At 40.4% G+C, this 18,821-nt stretch overlaps 1 protein-coding gene across 1 annotated transcript in view; it reads right to left on the bottom strand.

Moving 5' to 3' along the window:
- The window catches only part of LOC311133046 (potassium channel subfamily K member 9-like), a gene marked incomplete at both ends in the record, with an annotated part of 56,862 nt that extends 38,498 nt beyond the window's left edge, over window positions 1-18,364 (bottom strand). The window contains one exon of the mRNA XM_084166470.1: window positions 17,764-18,364. Within this exon, the coding sequence (XP_084022596.1) occupies window positions 17,764-18,364 (601 nt within the window). The remainder of the gene's footprint in view (window positions 1-17,763) is intronic.
- Window positions 18,365-18,821: the final 457 nt, after the last annotated feature.

Below are 18,821 nucleotides of genomic sequence, written 5' to 3'. Positions count from 1 at the left end.
AGGTATTGATATGATAACTCCCCACACTGTATCCAACAGGCCCTCCTTACCCAACTGTCGTGGAAAACCAGCTAGTGGTCTATGGCCCCTTCTTTACTCTTGTGGCCCAGATCATTAGTCTCTGCCTGGTCCCTGACTCACCCCTCTCTTCTTCAGTTGGAGGGCTGTTCAGACAGGAGGGAGCTCCACAAACCAGACAGCCCCAGCACAAATACTGTACAGAGGAGAGTGAACTGCAGTGGAAACGGTCATAGTACGGCTCTCTTTCTCTCTGTTTCTCCTAACTGTTAGATAATCACAGTACATGAACATTCACATGCTGAACTTATGCCAGAATATCAAATCAAGCTGTATCTACATAGCACATTTCAGACATGGATGCAACACTTCACAGCATGCTGCAGCATTCTGTATGTTTTGCAGTTGACCAATGGCTTTCTTGGGTAGACCAGACAGGAGAGCATTACAGTAGTCAAGCCTGCTTGTAATAAAAGCATGGATGAGTCTGTCTGTATTAGTCTGAGAGAGAAACTGTGAATTTGGTTAAACTTAATTGTAAGTAACAAGTCATTATTTTCAAGAAGCTGGAACGTATAACAGTCTTTCACATACAGAAGCTTTTTATAGCAGATATTTGTGCTCACGCTGCACACACGGTCTAATTCTACGCTACTGCTCACATTCTACACTACTGCCTGTTACCTCACACTTCTGGATGTTGTGACTATCACTGTTCATATAGGGCTATTTATAGTTCAGCTTTTTTCACAGTGATACACACGCACACACACACACACACACACACACACACACACACACACACACACACACACACACACACACACAAGCGATGCCATTCCCTGCTGTGAACTGCAGGGGAAGCTGTGAGCACAGTGTTGATCAACTCTGGGGTTTATTTGACTATGCAAGCCGTGAAAACCCACTGTACTGCAGCCCTTCCATGTGTGTGCTCTCCTACTACCGTGGCTCTATTGTTTTCCAGCCTCTAGGGACACACCGTTTAGAATCACAGACACCACTTGTAGAGCACAGCATGCTCTAAACAGCCAGAGCAGTTATTTCAGTGGCGACTTCTCTGGGGAGAGCATCGACTGTGGTTGTGGTACGACAGTCTGCTTTTACAAGGCAAACTACTGTACCAAACTACTGCTAGAAGTACTTTTGCTGAAGGATTCAAATGGACATTTATCATTGCACAGATGTTAATATGTATATATTTTTATTTTTATTTTTATTATTATAAATGTTTATTGTTTTTATTGTTTTATTTCACCTTGTGAATAATGACCTAAACGACAGAGTGAAAAGAAGAACACAAATATACAGAATACAAATATTCCAAAACATGCTTCTTGTGTGCAACAAGGCACTACAGTAATACTGCAACAAACAAAATACACAGCAAAGGAATACACTTTTTGGCCTAAATGCAAAGCCTTATGTTTGGGGCAAATCCAACACATCACTGAGTAATTGCCTCCTTATTTTCAAGCATGGTGGTGGCTGCATCATTGTATGGGTATGCTTCGGCAAAGATTTAGGAGTTTTTCAGGATAAAAAGAAACGGGATGGAGCTCAGCACAGGCAAAGCCTGTTTCAGTCTGCTTTACACCAGACACTGGGAGAGGAATTCACCTTTCAGTAGGACAATAACCTACAACACAAGGCCAAATCTACACTGGAGTTGCTTATCAAGAAGACAGTGAATATTCCTGAGTGGCCAAGTTACAGTTGACTTAAATCTGCTTGAAAATCTATGGCAAGAGCTTGAAGAATTTTGAAAAGAATAATGGGCAAATTTTGCACAATCCATGTGTGCAAAGCTCTTATTGACTTACCTAAGAAGAATCACAGCTGTAATCGATGCCAAAAGTGTTTCTAACATGTATCGACTCAGGGAGCTGAATACTTATGCAATGACTATATTTGAGTAATTTTTTAGAAATGTGATTAATCTTTTAGAAAATGTTAGAATTTTCTTCCACTTCGACATTACATAGTATTTTGTGTAGATTGTTGACAAAGATGGCAATTAAATCAATTGTAGTCCCACTTTGTAACAAAATAAAATGTGAAGAAATTCAAGGGGTGTGAATACTTTGCAAGGCACTGTATATCAAACCATACATATGTTTTAAGGCATTATGCAATATTTAAAGTGCATAAATCAATATTTTAAATATGACTGCTTCATTTTATGCATTATTCATATCGGTACCCCTTTACCGCCAGTTACGCACCAGTTTTGAAAGATTCCTGCATATTTTAATGTATTTTTGGATAAGAGTATATGGTTGGATAAGAACAAGCCTATGTATTTAATGGCATTGGAAGTGTTATTTTAACATGAAGGTTTCAAGGCTAGGGTTGTTAAGGAATAAGATTCATTCATTAAATCATTTGTTTTTAAAATTGTACTTGTTGACGTTGTTCCTACTCGTTGTTCATACATCTCAGTACTGGTCCAAACGGTTTCATTTGAATTTAGTATTTCTATTGAAAGTGTTGGTTTACATGTCAGGAGATGAGAGAATAGTAGTGCCCTAACACAAGCCAAACGGTACACTTGTTTTCTCCAACACCTGCAGAGTTCAAGTGTTTAATCACTGTCTTTAACCAGAGAGAAACCAGACACAGCAGGGGGTGAATTGGATGGAGAGGAATCCTGCAATAATCTACCTTCTTAGAACAAAGACTAAAAGCTAACCCCTCCCCAAAAAGTAATGTCATTACCTAGCCCAACACTGGATTATACTGAAAGTATGTGAATTAAAATACATTGGAGAATATTACATGTCATAAGTACAAGTAACTCCCCACACAGGTACTCTAGATACTTCTTCTTTCACAAGAAAATATCTGCACAGGCAGTAGCCATTTTTCTACACTTTCTTCACAATCTCCATTTCACAGACAGTGATGAAGAGAACTATATCTGCTGTAAACTCAGAACAAAGAGTGAAACAGAGGAGGAGCTCTCCTTTGGTAATAGATGTTCGATGCAAGCTGCTCTTTGAAAATGGGGGTGATACTTAAATGAATAGAACATGAAACATGAGTTTGATGAAACACGCAACACGCTGTGCAGCCCACTGTGAGTTTCAAGAACATCCTCACCATGTGAACATTACAATGAAGGCTCTTAAGACCAGGGGCCTTATCTACAAAGCATCTCAGACTAGAAAATGTGTCGTAAGTGCTGAGAATAGAGACATTTTACTCCTACCCTTATGGGTAAAAATAAAAGCTATGCATGAAGCTTCTTTAGTCATAACAGTCCCACCTAGTCGACAGATATTTAGGACGCCTAATGAGTTGAGTTACAAGCAGGTGTCTTGATAATAGAAAATGTAGTCAGTGGTTCCTGCGCTACAAGCAATTGCTTTGGAGTTGTTGAAAGAATGTTTTGAGTTTTCTATATGATCAATCCATATATAATCTAGACCTCACATTATATGCCGAAATACTTATAACGACATAGGCTAATAAATAATCACATATTTTTCTTTTGATTATTTAACCTACATCATGTTATTTCAAGATATCCCTTCGGAACTCAATAACACGTTAAATAATACCTAAATTAAAGGCATCTAGGGCCTATGTTAACATTGATTGTGTTCGATAAAATGATAGACCTTTCAAACATTTTATGCAAAATTGTCGTCAAGTGATTTGATGCCAACTGTGTCAAAGAGATTTAGAGTTGTTAAACGGGAATGATGAGTGTGTTGATATACTGAGTGTATAAAACATTAAGGACATTTTCCTAATATTGAGTTGCACCCCCCTTTTGCCCTCAAAACAGCCTCAATTAGTCGGGGCATGGACTCTACTAGGTGTCGAAAGCGTTCCACAGGGATGCTGGCCCATGTTGACTCCAATGCTTCCCACAGTTGTGTCAAGTTGGCTGGATGTCCTTTGGGTGGTGGACCATTCTTGATACACACAGGAAACTGTTGAGCGTGAAAAACCCAGCAGAGTTGCAGTTCTAGCAGTTATGTATTTTTAGTCATTTAGCAGACGCTCTTATCCAGAACGACTTACAGGAGCAATTAGGGTTAAGTGCCTTGCTCAACGGCACATCGACAGATTTTTCACCTAGTCGGCTTTGGGATTAGAACCAGCGACCTTTCGGTTACTGGCACTACGCTCTTAACCACTAAGCTACCTGCTGCCCTATATGCACACCAATATTATAGCAAAGAATTAAGAGTAGGTAAAGTGATTGTGTCAGGCGAAAATTCAAGTAGTCGTTTTACCATTGCAACATTTGACAGTCACATTCACTGTGGTTGTCTGAAGCGTGCACAGCTGGCGATGCCTCTTCACGATTGGTTATTCCCCATCATTTCCAACAATGTCAATGAGCGTCATCACTATCTTTCCTTTGCGGCACCTCAAACTGTCGTGATTACCAGCTGAGATCAACTTTTATGAGTTGTTTTTACTCCTTGCTCAGACATTGTCTGAGCAGTGTCTTAGCATCATCTTAAAACCTACTCTTAGCTGGTAGTTATTTTTGTCTTAAAACAGGTTTTAACAGGATTCCTACGACCTTTTTTGAGACGCTTTGTGGATAACGGCCCAGGAGTCTCTGGGAAATTTCTAGTCCTCAAAGTAACCAATATCGTCCAAACAAACTCGCCAAACAATCGCTGTCAAGACCCCACACAAACACACACACACCTCACCCCACTAAAAATGTGCTGTCAGGACCACAACCTCATTGGCAGAACCACACACACACACACATTCACACACACACACACAGCACCACCACCAAACAACAATCACTGTCAAGACCACACGACCCCATTGACAGAACTCTTCACCAAACAATCCTTGTCAACAGTGGTTGGAGATGACAGCCCCTGAGGCACACACACCCTTCCATATACACACACACACCATACACACACAAAGTACACACACACATCCCAAACAATAACTGTCAACGTTATGGTCCGGCTCATGTGGCTGTAGGAAATGACAGCTAAGTAGGGAAGGAGGGACAAAGTCCGGCTGTGAAGTGCCTTTGGCTACCGAGAGCTGTCAATCACACTGGCAGCAGACAGAAGAGTGAGTGTCCACTGTCATCCTTCTCCACACTAGATGCTATCATCACGCTGGCAGACAGATGAGACACAGAGGCCGAAATGACACCCTATTCCTTATATGGTGCACTACTTTAAACCAGGGTCGATAGGGAATACGATGTATTACACAATACAATGTAGGGAATAGGGTGCAATTTCAGACGCAGTCAGAGAATCAGCTGGTGCTGTGTAGCTCCATCAGTCATACATATGGTACATCACCTCTCTCCTGCACAAATTAGCAGCATATGGTCTATAGAGAGATATGGCCAGGGTAAACACGTCATTATAAATGTTGGCCCTGCACTACAGATGGCTATATCGGTCTGCTAATACAGGACTAGTAAAGGCCCAGTGCACTACTTTTGTGAAGAAGGTTTTCAAGGGGGTGCTGCAGCACCCTAAGCACCCCTACTTCCTGCAGCTATGCTGAGGTCCACATAGCTACACTCTTAGAAAAAAAGGTGCCATCTAGAACCTTAAAGGGTTCTTCTTCTGTCCCCATAGGAAAACCCTTTGAAGAAGATCAGCACAGTCTGATTTACTGTCATTCAACTACACTTTTAGAAAAAAGGGTTCCAAAAGGGTACTTTGGCTGTCCCCATAGGATAACTCTTTTTAGTTCCAGGTAGAACCCCTTTCGGTTGCAGGTAGAACCCTTTCAGTTCCAGGCAGAACCCTTTTGGGTTCCATTTTCTACCTGGAACCAAAAAGGGTTCTACTTGGAACCAAAAAGGGTTTTACCTGGAACCAAAAAGGGTTCTCCTATGGGGACAGCCAAAGCACCCTTTTGGAACCCTTTTTTCTAAAAGTGTAGTTGAATGACAGTAAATCAGACTGTGCTGATCTTCTTCAAAGGGTTCTCCTATGGGGACAGCCAAAGCACCCTTTTGGAACACATTTTTCTAAGAGTGTAGTTGAATGACAGTGAATCAGACTGTTGTCAGTGCTTAACCCCTGTCTATTGCAGCGACTGTATACAGAACATGATTGGTCCACAGACTTTAATAGGTCCAGTAGTTGTTGTTATGGTAGAAAGACGTGGGCAGTGTTTGTATTGGAGAATCTAACTAGTCGTGACACACAAAAGCAGCACTTCAAAGGGCTTATTCCTGGCTCCCATAAAAGCTATTGTTCTGAGAGCAATAAGAATGTCAGTGCACCTGTCATACACTCAGGTGTACACACACATGCACACACAAACACACACACACACACACACACACACACACACACACACACAAGGCAATGGGAGCTTTTTCATCTCACACAGCATCATCAGAGCTTTAAAGATATTGTTGTCTTGCATGATGTCGATCTACATACAACATTTTCACATTTAGCTGTATTCCAGTAAGACATCAACAGCTTTTTTAATTTTGATTGAGCAGTTCCATGTTTCTTGCTCTGTATTAGAGTGAATTAAAAGGCCTGTTAGACTACTACATTTTGTAGCATGCCTTTTGAAGAGAGTGCTTTGTGATTAATGGTGTGTGTCCATGTCATGTTTCACCAGTATACCCCATTACTCATTTAACCAATTCAAAGGTAGGATTTAATCGCAGGACCGAAATCACTGCAGAAAAAAGCTCTACAACTGTTTTCACACCTCAAGATACATATGGGTCCTGGTCGAAAGTAGTGCAGTAAACAGAGAATAGGGTGTCATTTGGGACGAAGCCTGAAATAACGTGTTACATAACAGCCCCTGTTGTAACCTGTGCTTGATCCATCACTGTACTGTAGTCTCTGTCTCTGTACATAACAGACTCAGCAAGTCAGACCCCAGTTCTGCAAGACATGGGGTTTTTTCAAGTCCGGGTCTACTTTCTGCACAGCACAAGACTGTGTTAGCCTGTAGAACTAAAGCTTATTCTGTGCAGCTAATGCAAGTCCTTAGGTCTCCGTAAACTACTCATGCGAGTGTGGTTCACCATCTGAACCACATCCATTACCAAAGCACCCTTTGCCTATGCAGTCTTTCTTCACACACCAATGTACAAAGCCAAGAAACGTCTTCACTTTCCGAGCAATTAGTCAGAGAAATTAGTGGAATCAATCCCCAGGCCAATGTGGACACAGTGGAAACGTGAGTTAGACCTGCAAACAGAACAGAATCACCACGACGACATGGCACGCAGTGTCTCCACGGCAACAACCAGGGTCCTAACACCGCTACAGCTGTTCTCACATGCACTCATCTCACATCAGCTTCTAAATCAGGACAATCGCAAGCTATTTATAGATTACTAGTAGTTAGCAGTGTTGGTGGCCATGGTGATGATGATGATGATGATGATGAGGATGACTTTGTTTGAATATCAACTGTAGTTAGACTAGTCAAGTTCATGGAATAATTCTACAGTTTCTGATGTTTTAATTACACACAATGAGCCAGATTCCTACAGTAAAGCCTTTACTGGAGTCTGTAGTTGTTCTCTCTCAAATGACTTCTCAAAATCAATATGACAACATGACTGTTCTGTATCCAGAGACCAGAGTTGTGGATATCGACTTTCTTTGTTCACCTATGTTGTGCACGCATGCACACACACTGTACAAAAAACAATCACAAGTCTAGTTGTTTCAACTAATTACTATTAAGTGACTGGTTCCACAGCTTTTTCGTTTTTTGTACATGAACTTAAAACATTTTGTTGGCCCAAACTTAGCTCCAACATGAGAAAACATGGGCAAAAATGCAGTAAACTTAAAATTATGTGTTTGCTCAATATGTCTCATATGTTCATTGAACAAAAAAATTCTATTTTTGGTATCTTACCTAAAAAAAGGCTGTGTAACTAGTTACACGCACAGTGCTTTTAACATACAATGTTTTCAACTTACATTTTTGACATACATGATTACATTGCGCATGTTCATTTATATAGTTATTATTATTCAACATGTCCTCACCTGGGATTTGAACTCACAACCTCTCGGTTCATAGCATTCTGATCTTCCTGCTACGCCACCATGTCTGTATCAATTGACAGTTAATGTGACTATTCTCTTATCATTGATTTGATTTACTTATTTCAGCAATTTCAGGTTTTTCTGTATAGTTGTCTAATGTTGGTGGGGCATATTACTCTGTTTTAATGTTGCTCCTTAATCACTATGATAAATAAAATAGTTTTTCTTGAGTGTAGTTTTAACAGAGCTGAGATTTACTATGAAGTGCGAATGGTAGCAATACCATTGAAATCAGTTTCTGACACAGACATGGTGGCGTAGCAAGAAGATTGGAATACTGCGATCAAGAGGTTGTGAGTTCAAATCCCACGTGAGAACGTGTGTGTGTAACTAGCTCTGCAGCTTCTTTTGTTGTTTGTAAAATGCCAAAATAATCATTTCTAGTAGAATGAATATATGAGATAAATTGAGCAAACACATAATTTAAGTTGACTGAATTTTTACCTACGTTTTCCATGTTGGAGCTAAGTTTGGGCCAACTAAACCAGTTACTTAATAATAATTAGTTGAAACAACTAGATTGTTTCCCAATGCACACACACAGGCACCCTGAGAGGTTCCTAAGGTTCATTCTGCCCTTCTGATGTCTATCCAGACGGCACTAACAACTACAGCCAACATTATTAGCCTTGTGTACATAACATTCACCATTTGTGTTTTTTTTATTTTTTAACCCATCACATGGCAAGCAGTGTCAAGTAAAGTGACTCATCCTCCTGCTGAATATTTTGATGGAAAAACAAATAGTTAGTCAAAACTGCTATGCTGTGGCCTGTATCCATACAAACTCTTTCTTTATCTGTATATGGAACGTGTATCTTGCAGTGTAATTACAATTTAATAACCTCTGTATAATTGAATTTCCATAACTATCTAGCTCAATATTTAATTAATATTTTAAACATGTTCGTATTATTCAAACATAACAGGTAACTAACCCCTTCCCCATCTGTTTAAACCAGAAAAGCATAAGCCATGTGCTGAGTATGAGCCTGGTCGGGTAAACTCATTATACCTCAAGCCATCAATACACTACAGCCATACATAGCCATGGGCTGATCCACTCATAAAACACTGTGTACAATACTAAACCTATAGGCTATACATGTAATCTCACAATTACAGATTATATAAAAAATGTTGTTCATACTTTTGACCTCTGCACAGTGCTCCTCTTATCATTCAGTTTCCTATGGGATGTCTCAGTCTGCACCTAAGGCAGGGGTTTCAAACATACAGCCTCCGGGCCGGATCCAGCCCATGAGCAGTTCCAATCGGGCCCGAGGGTGGTTTGAGTAAAAATAAAATAAACAAACTCAATATACTTTAAAATAACTAAAACCAAAATCTAAACTGTGTAGCGCTCCCTAATTATCACCAAAATTAAAGCGATAAAGCCACGGAGTATCAAAAATTATAAAGATGATGGATAGAGGACTGTCTTTTGCAAATATGGACGCAAGGAAATATATTTTTTAAATTAGTGCGGCCCTCCGGACCTCGTTAAAGACCGAATGCGGTCTCCAGGGCAAAATTTGTTTGACACCACTGATCTAGGGTATTACTACATTTCATTTGTTTCAGCTTTACTCCAAATGCATTACAGCATTAGTGTCACCATTACCTATGCACTATCGTTATCATTACCTAGGCCTATGTGATTGCATGCTTTGTGTGTGTGTGTGTTTGTAGGCTATGTTACCTTCATTTTCCACACCTCCACATTTGGAATGCACCCCAGAAATATTTTCTATTTCTCCTGGATTGTAGGACAACATACTGTACTTTGTGAAAGGCTCATGGGTTATGACATGATCTATAATGAATCGGTAAGTGGAGCTGCTTTTTGTAGCCTCTGTACAGCAGGCTGTGTTGGGTGTCTTTGAACAGGTTTCACTGGACCTTTAGCGTGATGTAACAGATGGCTAGAACGTTTTGATGGAAAAACAAATAGTTAGTCAAAACTGCTACGTTGTGGCTTACATCCATAAAAACTATTTCTTTATGGAACGTATCTCTTACAGTGTAATTACAATGTAATAACAATTGTATATAATTAGAGTTTCCATACCTACCTATCTAGATACAATGTAAAACCAAGTGTTAAGGATCTGAACACATGACTAAGCACTTTTCTGTAACACTCTTTAAACGCGTCAAGGCATTTAGAATTTCAATGAAAATACGTCACAGTGTTTAGATTGTAAACACCAGAACATGTTTATTCGCTGTAACCCTTTTTAAACACATTAACACTTTTATTCAACACTAAACACTGTGTTGTTTTAACAGGGTGTAAAGCCGTATTTGCATATTTCCCAGCATGTCTTTTTTGTGGAATGTTTAAGATACCCACCCATGACTGTGTTTGTTAGTGACACATTTACATTTACATTTTAGTCATTTAGCAGACGCTCTTATCCAGAGCGACTTACAGTTAGTGAATACATATTTTTTTATACTGGCCCCCCGTGGGAATTGAACCCACAACCCTGGCATTGCAAACGCCATGCTCTATCAACTGAGCTACATCCCTGCCGGCCATTCCCTCCCCTACCCTGGACGATGCTGGGCCAATTGTGCGCCGCCCATGAGTCTCCCGGTTGCGGGAGACTTCTTCAAATGACTGCCTAAGTGAATGTGTTTCAATTAAAAGTAAACCCTTTATAACCACATATTATACTTTTAATAAGGCCTTTAGTTATGGCCTAGTAATCCTCGACATTGCGGTCTAAAAATCCTGGCTCATGGGCCACATCAGACCTGTTAGTCACAATATGCTGGTTTGTGAAGTGATTAGAGGGAGGATATCCAACTATTTTGAATATTTTATAACCCACAACCTGCACTCGGAGTGACTGCTATGGTGAAGGACTTTACAAACAAGACTCCCTAAACCATCTAAACTGGAACAACCATCTCAGTAACGGGTACAAAAAGTGTAACCCCTTAAAGATTTGATTAGTTTAGAAAAATGTAAGTTATTTAACTTTGTATAGTATAATATTAATTAATCAATCAATGTGCATGAGGAAACAGATACAGTATTAAAATAAACTATTCTAAAAATCAACCTGCAACAAAGCATGCTGGGAAATATGATAATGAGGCCCCTCCCACATCTTTGAAGTCAACACAGTCGAGTAACAACAATACCATGCGATTGAAAAGATTTATTGAATCAAATGTCCTGTTCAGTTGTGCTGAAATGTAGATAAGGTGGTCCTCTGTAGCTCAATTGGTAGAGCATGGCGCTTGTAACGCCAAGGTAGTGGGTTCGATCCCCGGGACCACCCATACGTAAAAATGTATGCACGCATGACTGTAAGTCGCTTTGGATAAAAGCATCTGCTAAATGGCTTATTATTATGTAAGGTGACAGACATTCCTAACACTGATCTGAATAAAAGGCAGGGAAAGTCACATCTATTTATAATGACCAAATGCACGCTAAACAGGATGATGGGGAAGTAAACACTAGTGTTTAAAATCTTAACACTTAGGAGATATAGGTGTTCTCCTGGTTGGGAGTTAACTGGAAAAAGCTGACCATCATATTTAATCTTGCATTGTAAATGCCTGTGTTTAAGATGAGAACACTTACTGGCAAATCTAAATGCCTAATGTTTAAGTTTTAAACACTGACGTTTAGGTTATAAACGTGTCAAATGTTTCATGTTCCACATCATTAAGGAATTATCATGGTCCACACATGATAATAAAAAGTTATACAGCTGCACCATTGAGAGCACCTTGACTGGCTGCATCACTGCTTGTTATGGCAACTGTTTGGCATCCGACCGCAAGGTGCTACAGAGGGTAGTGCATACGGCCCAGTACATCACTTGGGCCGAGCTCCCTGCCATCCAGGACCTCTTTACCAGGCGGTGTCAGATGAAGGCCCTAAAAAATGTATACAACTCTAGCCACCCAACTTATAGACTGTTCTCTCTGCTACCATACAGCAAGCGGTACCGATGCACCAAATCTGGAAACAAAAGGACCCTGAACAGCTTCTACCCCAAGCCATAAGACTGCTAAACAGGTAGTTAAAAAGTTATATCTGCATTGACCGTTTTGCACTAACTCTTTGACTCATCACATAAGCTGCTGTTACTGTTTATTATCTATCCTGTTGAATAGTCACTTTATCCCTACCTATATGTACATATCTACCTCAATTACCTCGTACCCCTGCACATCGACTCAATACTGGTACCTCGTGTATATAGCCAAGTTATCGTTACTTATTGTGTATTTATTCCTTGTGTTAATATTTGTTCATTTTTCTATTATTTCTAATTATTTTTCTTTCTGCATCGTTGGGAAGGGCCTGTAATTAAGTATTTCACTGTTGGTCTACACCTGTTGTTTACAAAGTATGTGACAAATAAAATGTGATTTGATTTGACGGTTTTACAGTATAGGCTATAGCAATATTTGAAATATATCTGATTATAATAATAATATAATATGCCATTTTTATCCAAAGCACCTTACAGTCATGCGTGCATACATTTTTGTGTATGGGTGGTCCCGGGGATCGAACCCACTACCTTGGCGTTACAAGTGCCGTGCTCTACCAGCTGAGCTACAGAGGACCACCAGAGAATGAGATTCATGGGAGAATGTATGTTTAAACATGTTTGTATTATTCAAACATAACAGGCACCTAACCCCTTCACCATCTGTTGAAACCAGAAAAGCAGGTATGAGCCAGGCAGGTAAACTCATTATAACTCAAGTAGACAAGCCACACCCAAACATAAATGTTGATAACCAGGTGATAATGCCAGGAGCTGTTCTTTCAGCGCTACAGCACTAATAGCTCATGGGAAAGCACAGTCTCAATATGCCACTGCTGAAAACAGTAGTATTAAATCCACTACTGTAGGCTATAATTCAATTGTGATTATGAATATGTATCCTAAATTATAAAGGCTGACAAACAGATAACGGAAATATGGCCAAACTCTAAAGGGATCGTTTCACATTCAAATTGACAAATAAACAAATAGACCTGACCAGTCCATTCTACATGTAGCTAAAAGCGCATGCATTGTAATGTTCTTTAACTGCTGTAACCTAAAAAATTAAATGGAAGCATACTATCTTCATTTACCCTCTCCAGTAGTCAGTTAAATGTTGTTCGGCACATCTGAAGACATGCTTAGTGCATTAGTTTCCTTCGCACCGTTATGTGCCCGTGTTGAATAATATAATATGTAGATGGTGTCCATAATGTAGATGGTGTCCATAATGTAGATGGTGTCCCCCCGCACCTCTCTGCTTCGAGGGGTTGGGTTGAATGCAGAAGACACATTTCGGTTGAATGCATTCAGTTGTACAACTGACTAGGTATCCCCTTTCCCTTCCTTAATGTAGGGCCCACCCACTCTGATCTTTGATACAGTTTAATCAAATATTGCTTGGGGGAAATTAATATTGGTTGTTGTCTCCAAAACAGAAACTTTTCAGGAATTTGAAAAAATGACTATATTTTCCCATTAATGAAAATACAATTATGAAACTTCTGAAGCTACTTTGAAAATATGTTCTTGGTCATAGAGTCATGAAATGTTCAGACTACATTGAGGGGAGTTACTCCTTTCAATAAATGTTTTTTTTAAATGTATTTGCGAGGTTTTCATCAGACAGCAACGTATTTCAAAAACAAATAATAAAACATTCACTCTTAATTTTCGAGTAATGTAGGCCTAGTTTGTTCTTTGAAAAAGGGTTAATGTCTTCGTTTTATTAAAACTTGTTACGGTCCCTATGTTACCTGCCTGATCAACAGGTTAAATATGTCTATTGACATGAATAAATCTCTGTATGTCCATGAAGTCATGTAGACCTACTATTTTACTAAATGTTGGACTTTAGTGAAGAAACATTGCATGCAAAGCTGTGGGCTTACTCTCAGTGTAGAAACAATGCTCTCTAATCTACTGCCTGTATTTTCTTGGTCCTTTACAAAGACCATTGTGATTTTGTCTTGTTTTATAGAAATGCTGATTCACCCTAAAATCGATCGTTTTGGGGATCAGAGCTGCTTAAAGAGATGCCCATATTGTGGTGGGGCTCAAAGCAGGCTAGACCTTTCAAAAAGGCCATGCAAATGTGGACATAAAAGGCACCAGGCTACTCTGAATATGTGCTGAAGTTGTAGGCCTATAGCTTACAGCTGTTGACTCCGCTGGAATATTGTAGACTTATATCCTATAGCATATACTGTACATCTGTTTTTGTATGTTTTCTTCTATCAAATTGTATATAGTGACCTCATGGTTACGATTCGTTGGAGGACAAGGACCTGATCGTTAGGCCGAGAATGGGTTATGGGCGTTTTATTCGGTCTGCTCGTGTATGGCCAGCTGGCTGCAGATCATCCCTCATGATGTGGCAGCGCAGCTCACAGGAGCTCGAGGAGCTGTCCTTTCAGCACCGTGTGCAGCTCAGCTCATGTTCAAGCTGCAGCAACAGCAGATGGAACGAACTTCAGATAAGGTTACATGCACACAATCAGAGCCGCGGGAAGATGTTTGGGGGGGGGGGGATAGTAAAGGCCCAGTGCACTACTTTTGTGAAATAAATGTTTTATTGTTTTTTAAATAAATAATGTACAGTACCAGTCAAAAGTTTGGACACACCTACTAATTCCAGGGTTTTTCTTTATTTTTACTATTTCTACATTGTAGAATAATAGTGAAGACATCAAAACTATTAAATAACACATATGGATCATGTAGTAACCAAAAAAGTTAAACAAATCAAAATATATTTTATATTTGAGATTCTTCAAAGTAGCCCCCTTTGCCTTGATGACAGCTTTGCACACTCTTGGCATTCTCTCAACCAGCTTCATGAGGTAGTCACCTGGAATGCATTTCAATTAACAGGTGTGCCTTGTTAAAAGTTAATTTGTGGAATTTCTTTCCTTCTTAATGTGTTTGAGCCAATCAGTTGTGTTGTGACAAGGTAGGTGTGGTATACAGAAGATAACCCTATTTGGTAAAAGACCAAGTCCATATTATGGCAAGAACAGCTCAAATAAGCAAAGAGAAATGACTCTACGTCATTACTTTTAGACATGAAGGTCAGTCAATACGGAATATTTCAAGAACTTTGAACGTTTCTTCAAGTGCAGTCGCAAAAACCATCAAGCGCTATGATGAAAATGGCTCTCATAAGGACCGCCACAGGAAAGGAAGACCCAGAGTTATCTCTGCTGCAGAGGAAAAGTTCATTAGAGTTACCAGACTCAGAAATTGCAGCCCAAATAAATGCTTCACAGAGTTCAAGTAACAGACACATCTCAACATCAACTGTTCAGAGGAGACTGCGTGAATCAGGCTTTCATGGTTGAATTGTTGCAAAGAAACCAGTACTAAAGGACACCAATAAGAAGAAGAGACTTGCTTGGGCCAAGAAACACGAGCAATGGACATTAGACCGGTGGAAATCTGTCGTTTGGTCTGATGAGTCCAAATCTGAGATTTTTGGTTCCAACCGCCATGTCTTTGTGAGACGCAGAGTAGGTGAACGGATGATCTCCGCATGTATGGTTCCCACCGTGAAGCATGGAGGAGGAGGTGTGATGGTGTGGGGGTGCTTTGCTAGTGACATTGTCAGTGATTTATTTAGAATTCAAGGCACACTTAACCAGCATGGCTACCACAGCATTCTGCAGCAATACGCCATCCCATCTGGTTTGCGCTTAGTGGGACTATAATTTGTTTAACAACAGGACAATGACCCAACACACCTCCAGGCTGTGTAAGGGCTATTTGACCAAGAAGGAGAGTGATGGAGTACTGCATCAGATGACCTGGCCTCCACAATCACCCGACCTCAACCCAATTGAGATGGTTTGGTATGAGTTGGACCGCAGAGTGAAGGAAAAGTAGCCAACAAGTGCTCAGCATATGTGGGAACTCCTTCAAGACTGTTGGAAAAGCATTCCAGGTGAAGCTGGTTGAGAGAATGCCAAGAGTTCATAAAGCTGTCATCAAGGCAAAGGGTGGCTACTTTGAAGAATCTCAAATATAAAATATATTTTGATTTGTTTAACACGTTTTTGGCTACTACATGATTCCATATGTGTTATTTCATAGTTTTGATGTCTTCACTATTACTCTACAATGTATAAAATAGTTTAAAAAATAAGAAAAACCCTTGAATGAGTAGGTCTTCTAAAACTTTTGACTGGTACTGTACATTTCTAATTTTCTTTCTTCCAGATTTTTCAGGGGGTGCTGCAGCACCCTCAGCACCCCTACTTCCCTATCTATGCACACAATAATGCGATTATTGTGGATAGTCAGGTTAATGTAATCGTTTGTTTAAAACGTTTACATGGTTTGCAAGAAGAACGATTTCCCTAATAATCCTGTTTACATGGACACATCTGAAATCAGGCTATTGATGGGTATTTTGATAAATGCAGATCTCCAATCAAAATAAACGTTCTACCACAGTGACCATGTTATTTTTGCAAATACTATTTTATTCGGACATATAATGTTTGTACCTGAAAACTATTTATAAGATGAATACTTTTCCGATCTCACTTAACTCGCGCATAAACCGGAAGCTTGGCTGACATGGGCAAATAATAATTCGAAAGATTGCTCAGAAAACCAGGTGTTTTAAACGGTGTATGCTTACTTCGATTATGACCTTACACTGATTAAGATAAGCAGAGTAAGGTGTTTACATAATGCAATACCCGGCCTTCTGCCATAATCAGTTTAATGTCGAGTGTTTAGTGTGAATGTAAACATGTTGATGCCTCCACCGTTTTTAGGTAGTGTTGACGCGTTATCAATCACAGCATTTTGTAACCTACCACTTGCATGATCTGCCATTAAATCACGGATTCAAACATGTTGTCTACAGGGGTAACCAATGCAGATGCAGCAACAGTCGTGCAGTTGAAATTATTATACATGTAGGCTTATCATTATTTATTTTCCAAAAATGTGTTCAAGCCTATCTCAGTGGCCTGGTAGGCAACTCCTACCTTGATGGTGCATTGTGGTACTCGAGGGAATGGTTGCATACATAGTAGCCTAGAGGACTGCTTTTCGTACTGATCTTTTCTCATTAAATTGATTAGCTGCTGAAATCTATCATGGAAATTGTCCGTTAATCTAGATAGACAGACACATTATGTTGTTGCTACTGATGGTAGTGATGCTGTTTTTATTATCTATCAATTTGATGTGCAGAAACATTGTACACAGGTGGCATTTTACTGTTATTGCATCATCATTTTGTTCTTTCTGTTAACATACCGGAGTTATTTAGCCAAAACTACATTTTACCTACTTTTCAACAAAAAACAAATGTTGCATAATGAACAGGTTTTAAGGGTTAATACCGGGTAGTGGGTATATACTACCTGTTGCTGGACTAACTTTAGTGAAACACGTCTGCATAATGCTGTGTTGACTTTAATCCATTGTGCTATATAGTGGTTGTAAGTGATACAGTAACTATTTAAACTGTAGCCTATTCACCACCCAACATTCACGGCCCTGACAGTGATTAGGCAATAGCCTACACTTTATATCACCGCATGAATGACATTATCTTGACACAGTGGTTGTGCGTAATGCTGTTACGCAATTAAACCTCCATGGAGTGTAGACCGCAGACTCACCTATGGTGGTGATGACTGTGATGGCAAAGTAAAAAGATCCCGCAAATTTCCACTGAACTCCGGCCCTGTGGGGCTCGGCCTCCATAATGATGGTCTCCAGTTTGCGGTAGTCGTCCTCGCTAATGTTGTATTTCCCTTGGAGACGCTTCTCCTCTGCCTCCAGCTGTTCTTTCTCCCGCATCTCGAAGTCTGACTCCAGGGCATCGAACACCGCGGCCCCGACCAGCAGGTACGTGAACGTGCAGATGATCAGGGACAAGGTCCGCACGTTCTGCCGCTTCATGACCACCAGGAACCGGCGAGTGAGGGGCTCATGTCCCCTCGGATCCCCCGGGAAGGCTGCGCAGCAATCGGGAAAGCGTTGGCAGCGGCTGGAAGAGGAGGGACAGACTGGCGCGTGTTGGTGACGGTGGGTGCGGTGGACGGAGGAGCAGTAGTGGAGACTGCTATGTGTGTGATCCCTGTAACAGGTCCCCAGATCCTGCTCCGGGTTCGCAGAGAGACACAGGAGACTGCTCGATCGCCGGGACCACGAGCGCTGCAGCCTAGACACTCTGCGCAAAACCTGCCCAAACCAAGTCCTCCCGGCGCGTAGTGCCATCAACAAGCAGCTGCAAGATTCCTCCGTTGTCTTCTTATCCAAAAGTCAACGTTTTTTTAACGAATTCAATTAAACACATATGGCAAAATAATGTTCAATTATTGTTGTTGTGAATCTGTAAATGTTTGATGGGGTATTCTCAGGTTGTGCATGCATTCCTGGAAGATTTAAAGAGAAATTAACCGATCAAAGTGAGGTTGGATGCGGGTGAAGCATACGCTATTTGCTCCCAGTAAGTTGCAGTAAGCAGCAACCTGTTCATCTCACCGCCTCATCCTCAAGTGTCAGGCTATATTTAACAACGAACCTTCCCACCATTTGCACATAATCAACTGACTGTGTGGAATCCAGACATACAGCTCAGAAATATAAGACATCGCCAGAAGTAATTTCCATTTGAGTCCTCGATAAGACAGAGGGACAAATGAGGAGACCAACACAGCGCAGGATCCGGGAG

Source organism: Coregonus lavaretus (genome assembly GCF_964263955.1).
Source record: "Coregonus lavaretus genome assembly, chromosome: 7".
NCBI lineage: Eukaryota > Metazoa > Chordata > Actinopteri > Salmoniformes > Salmonidae > Coregonus > Coregonus lavaretus.
The sequence above is the reverse complement of the archived record's forward strand: the minus strand, read 5'-3'. Positions and strand labels throughout refer to the sequence as shown.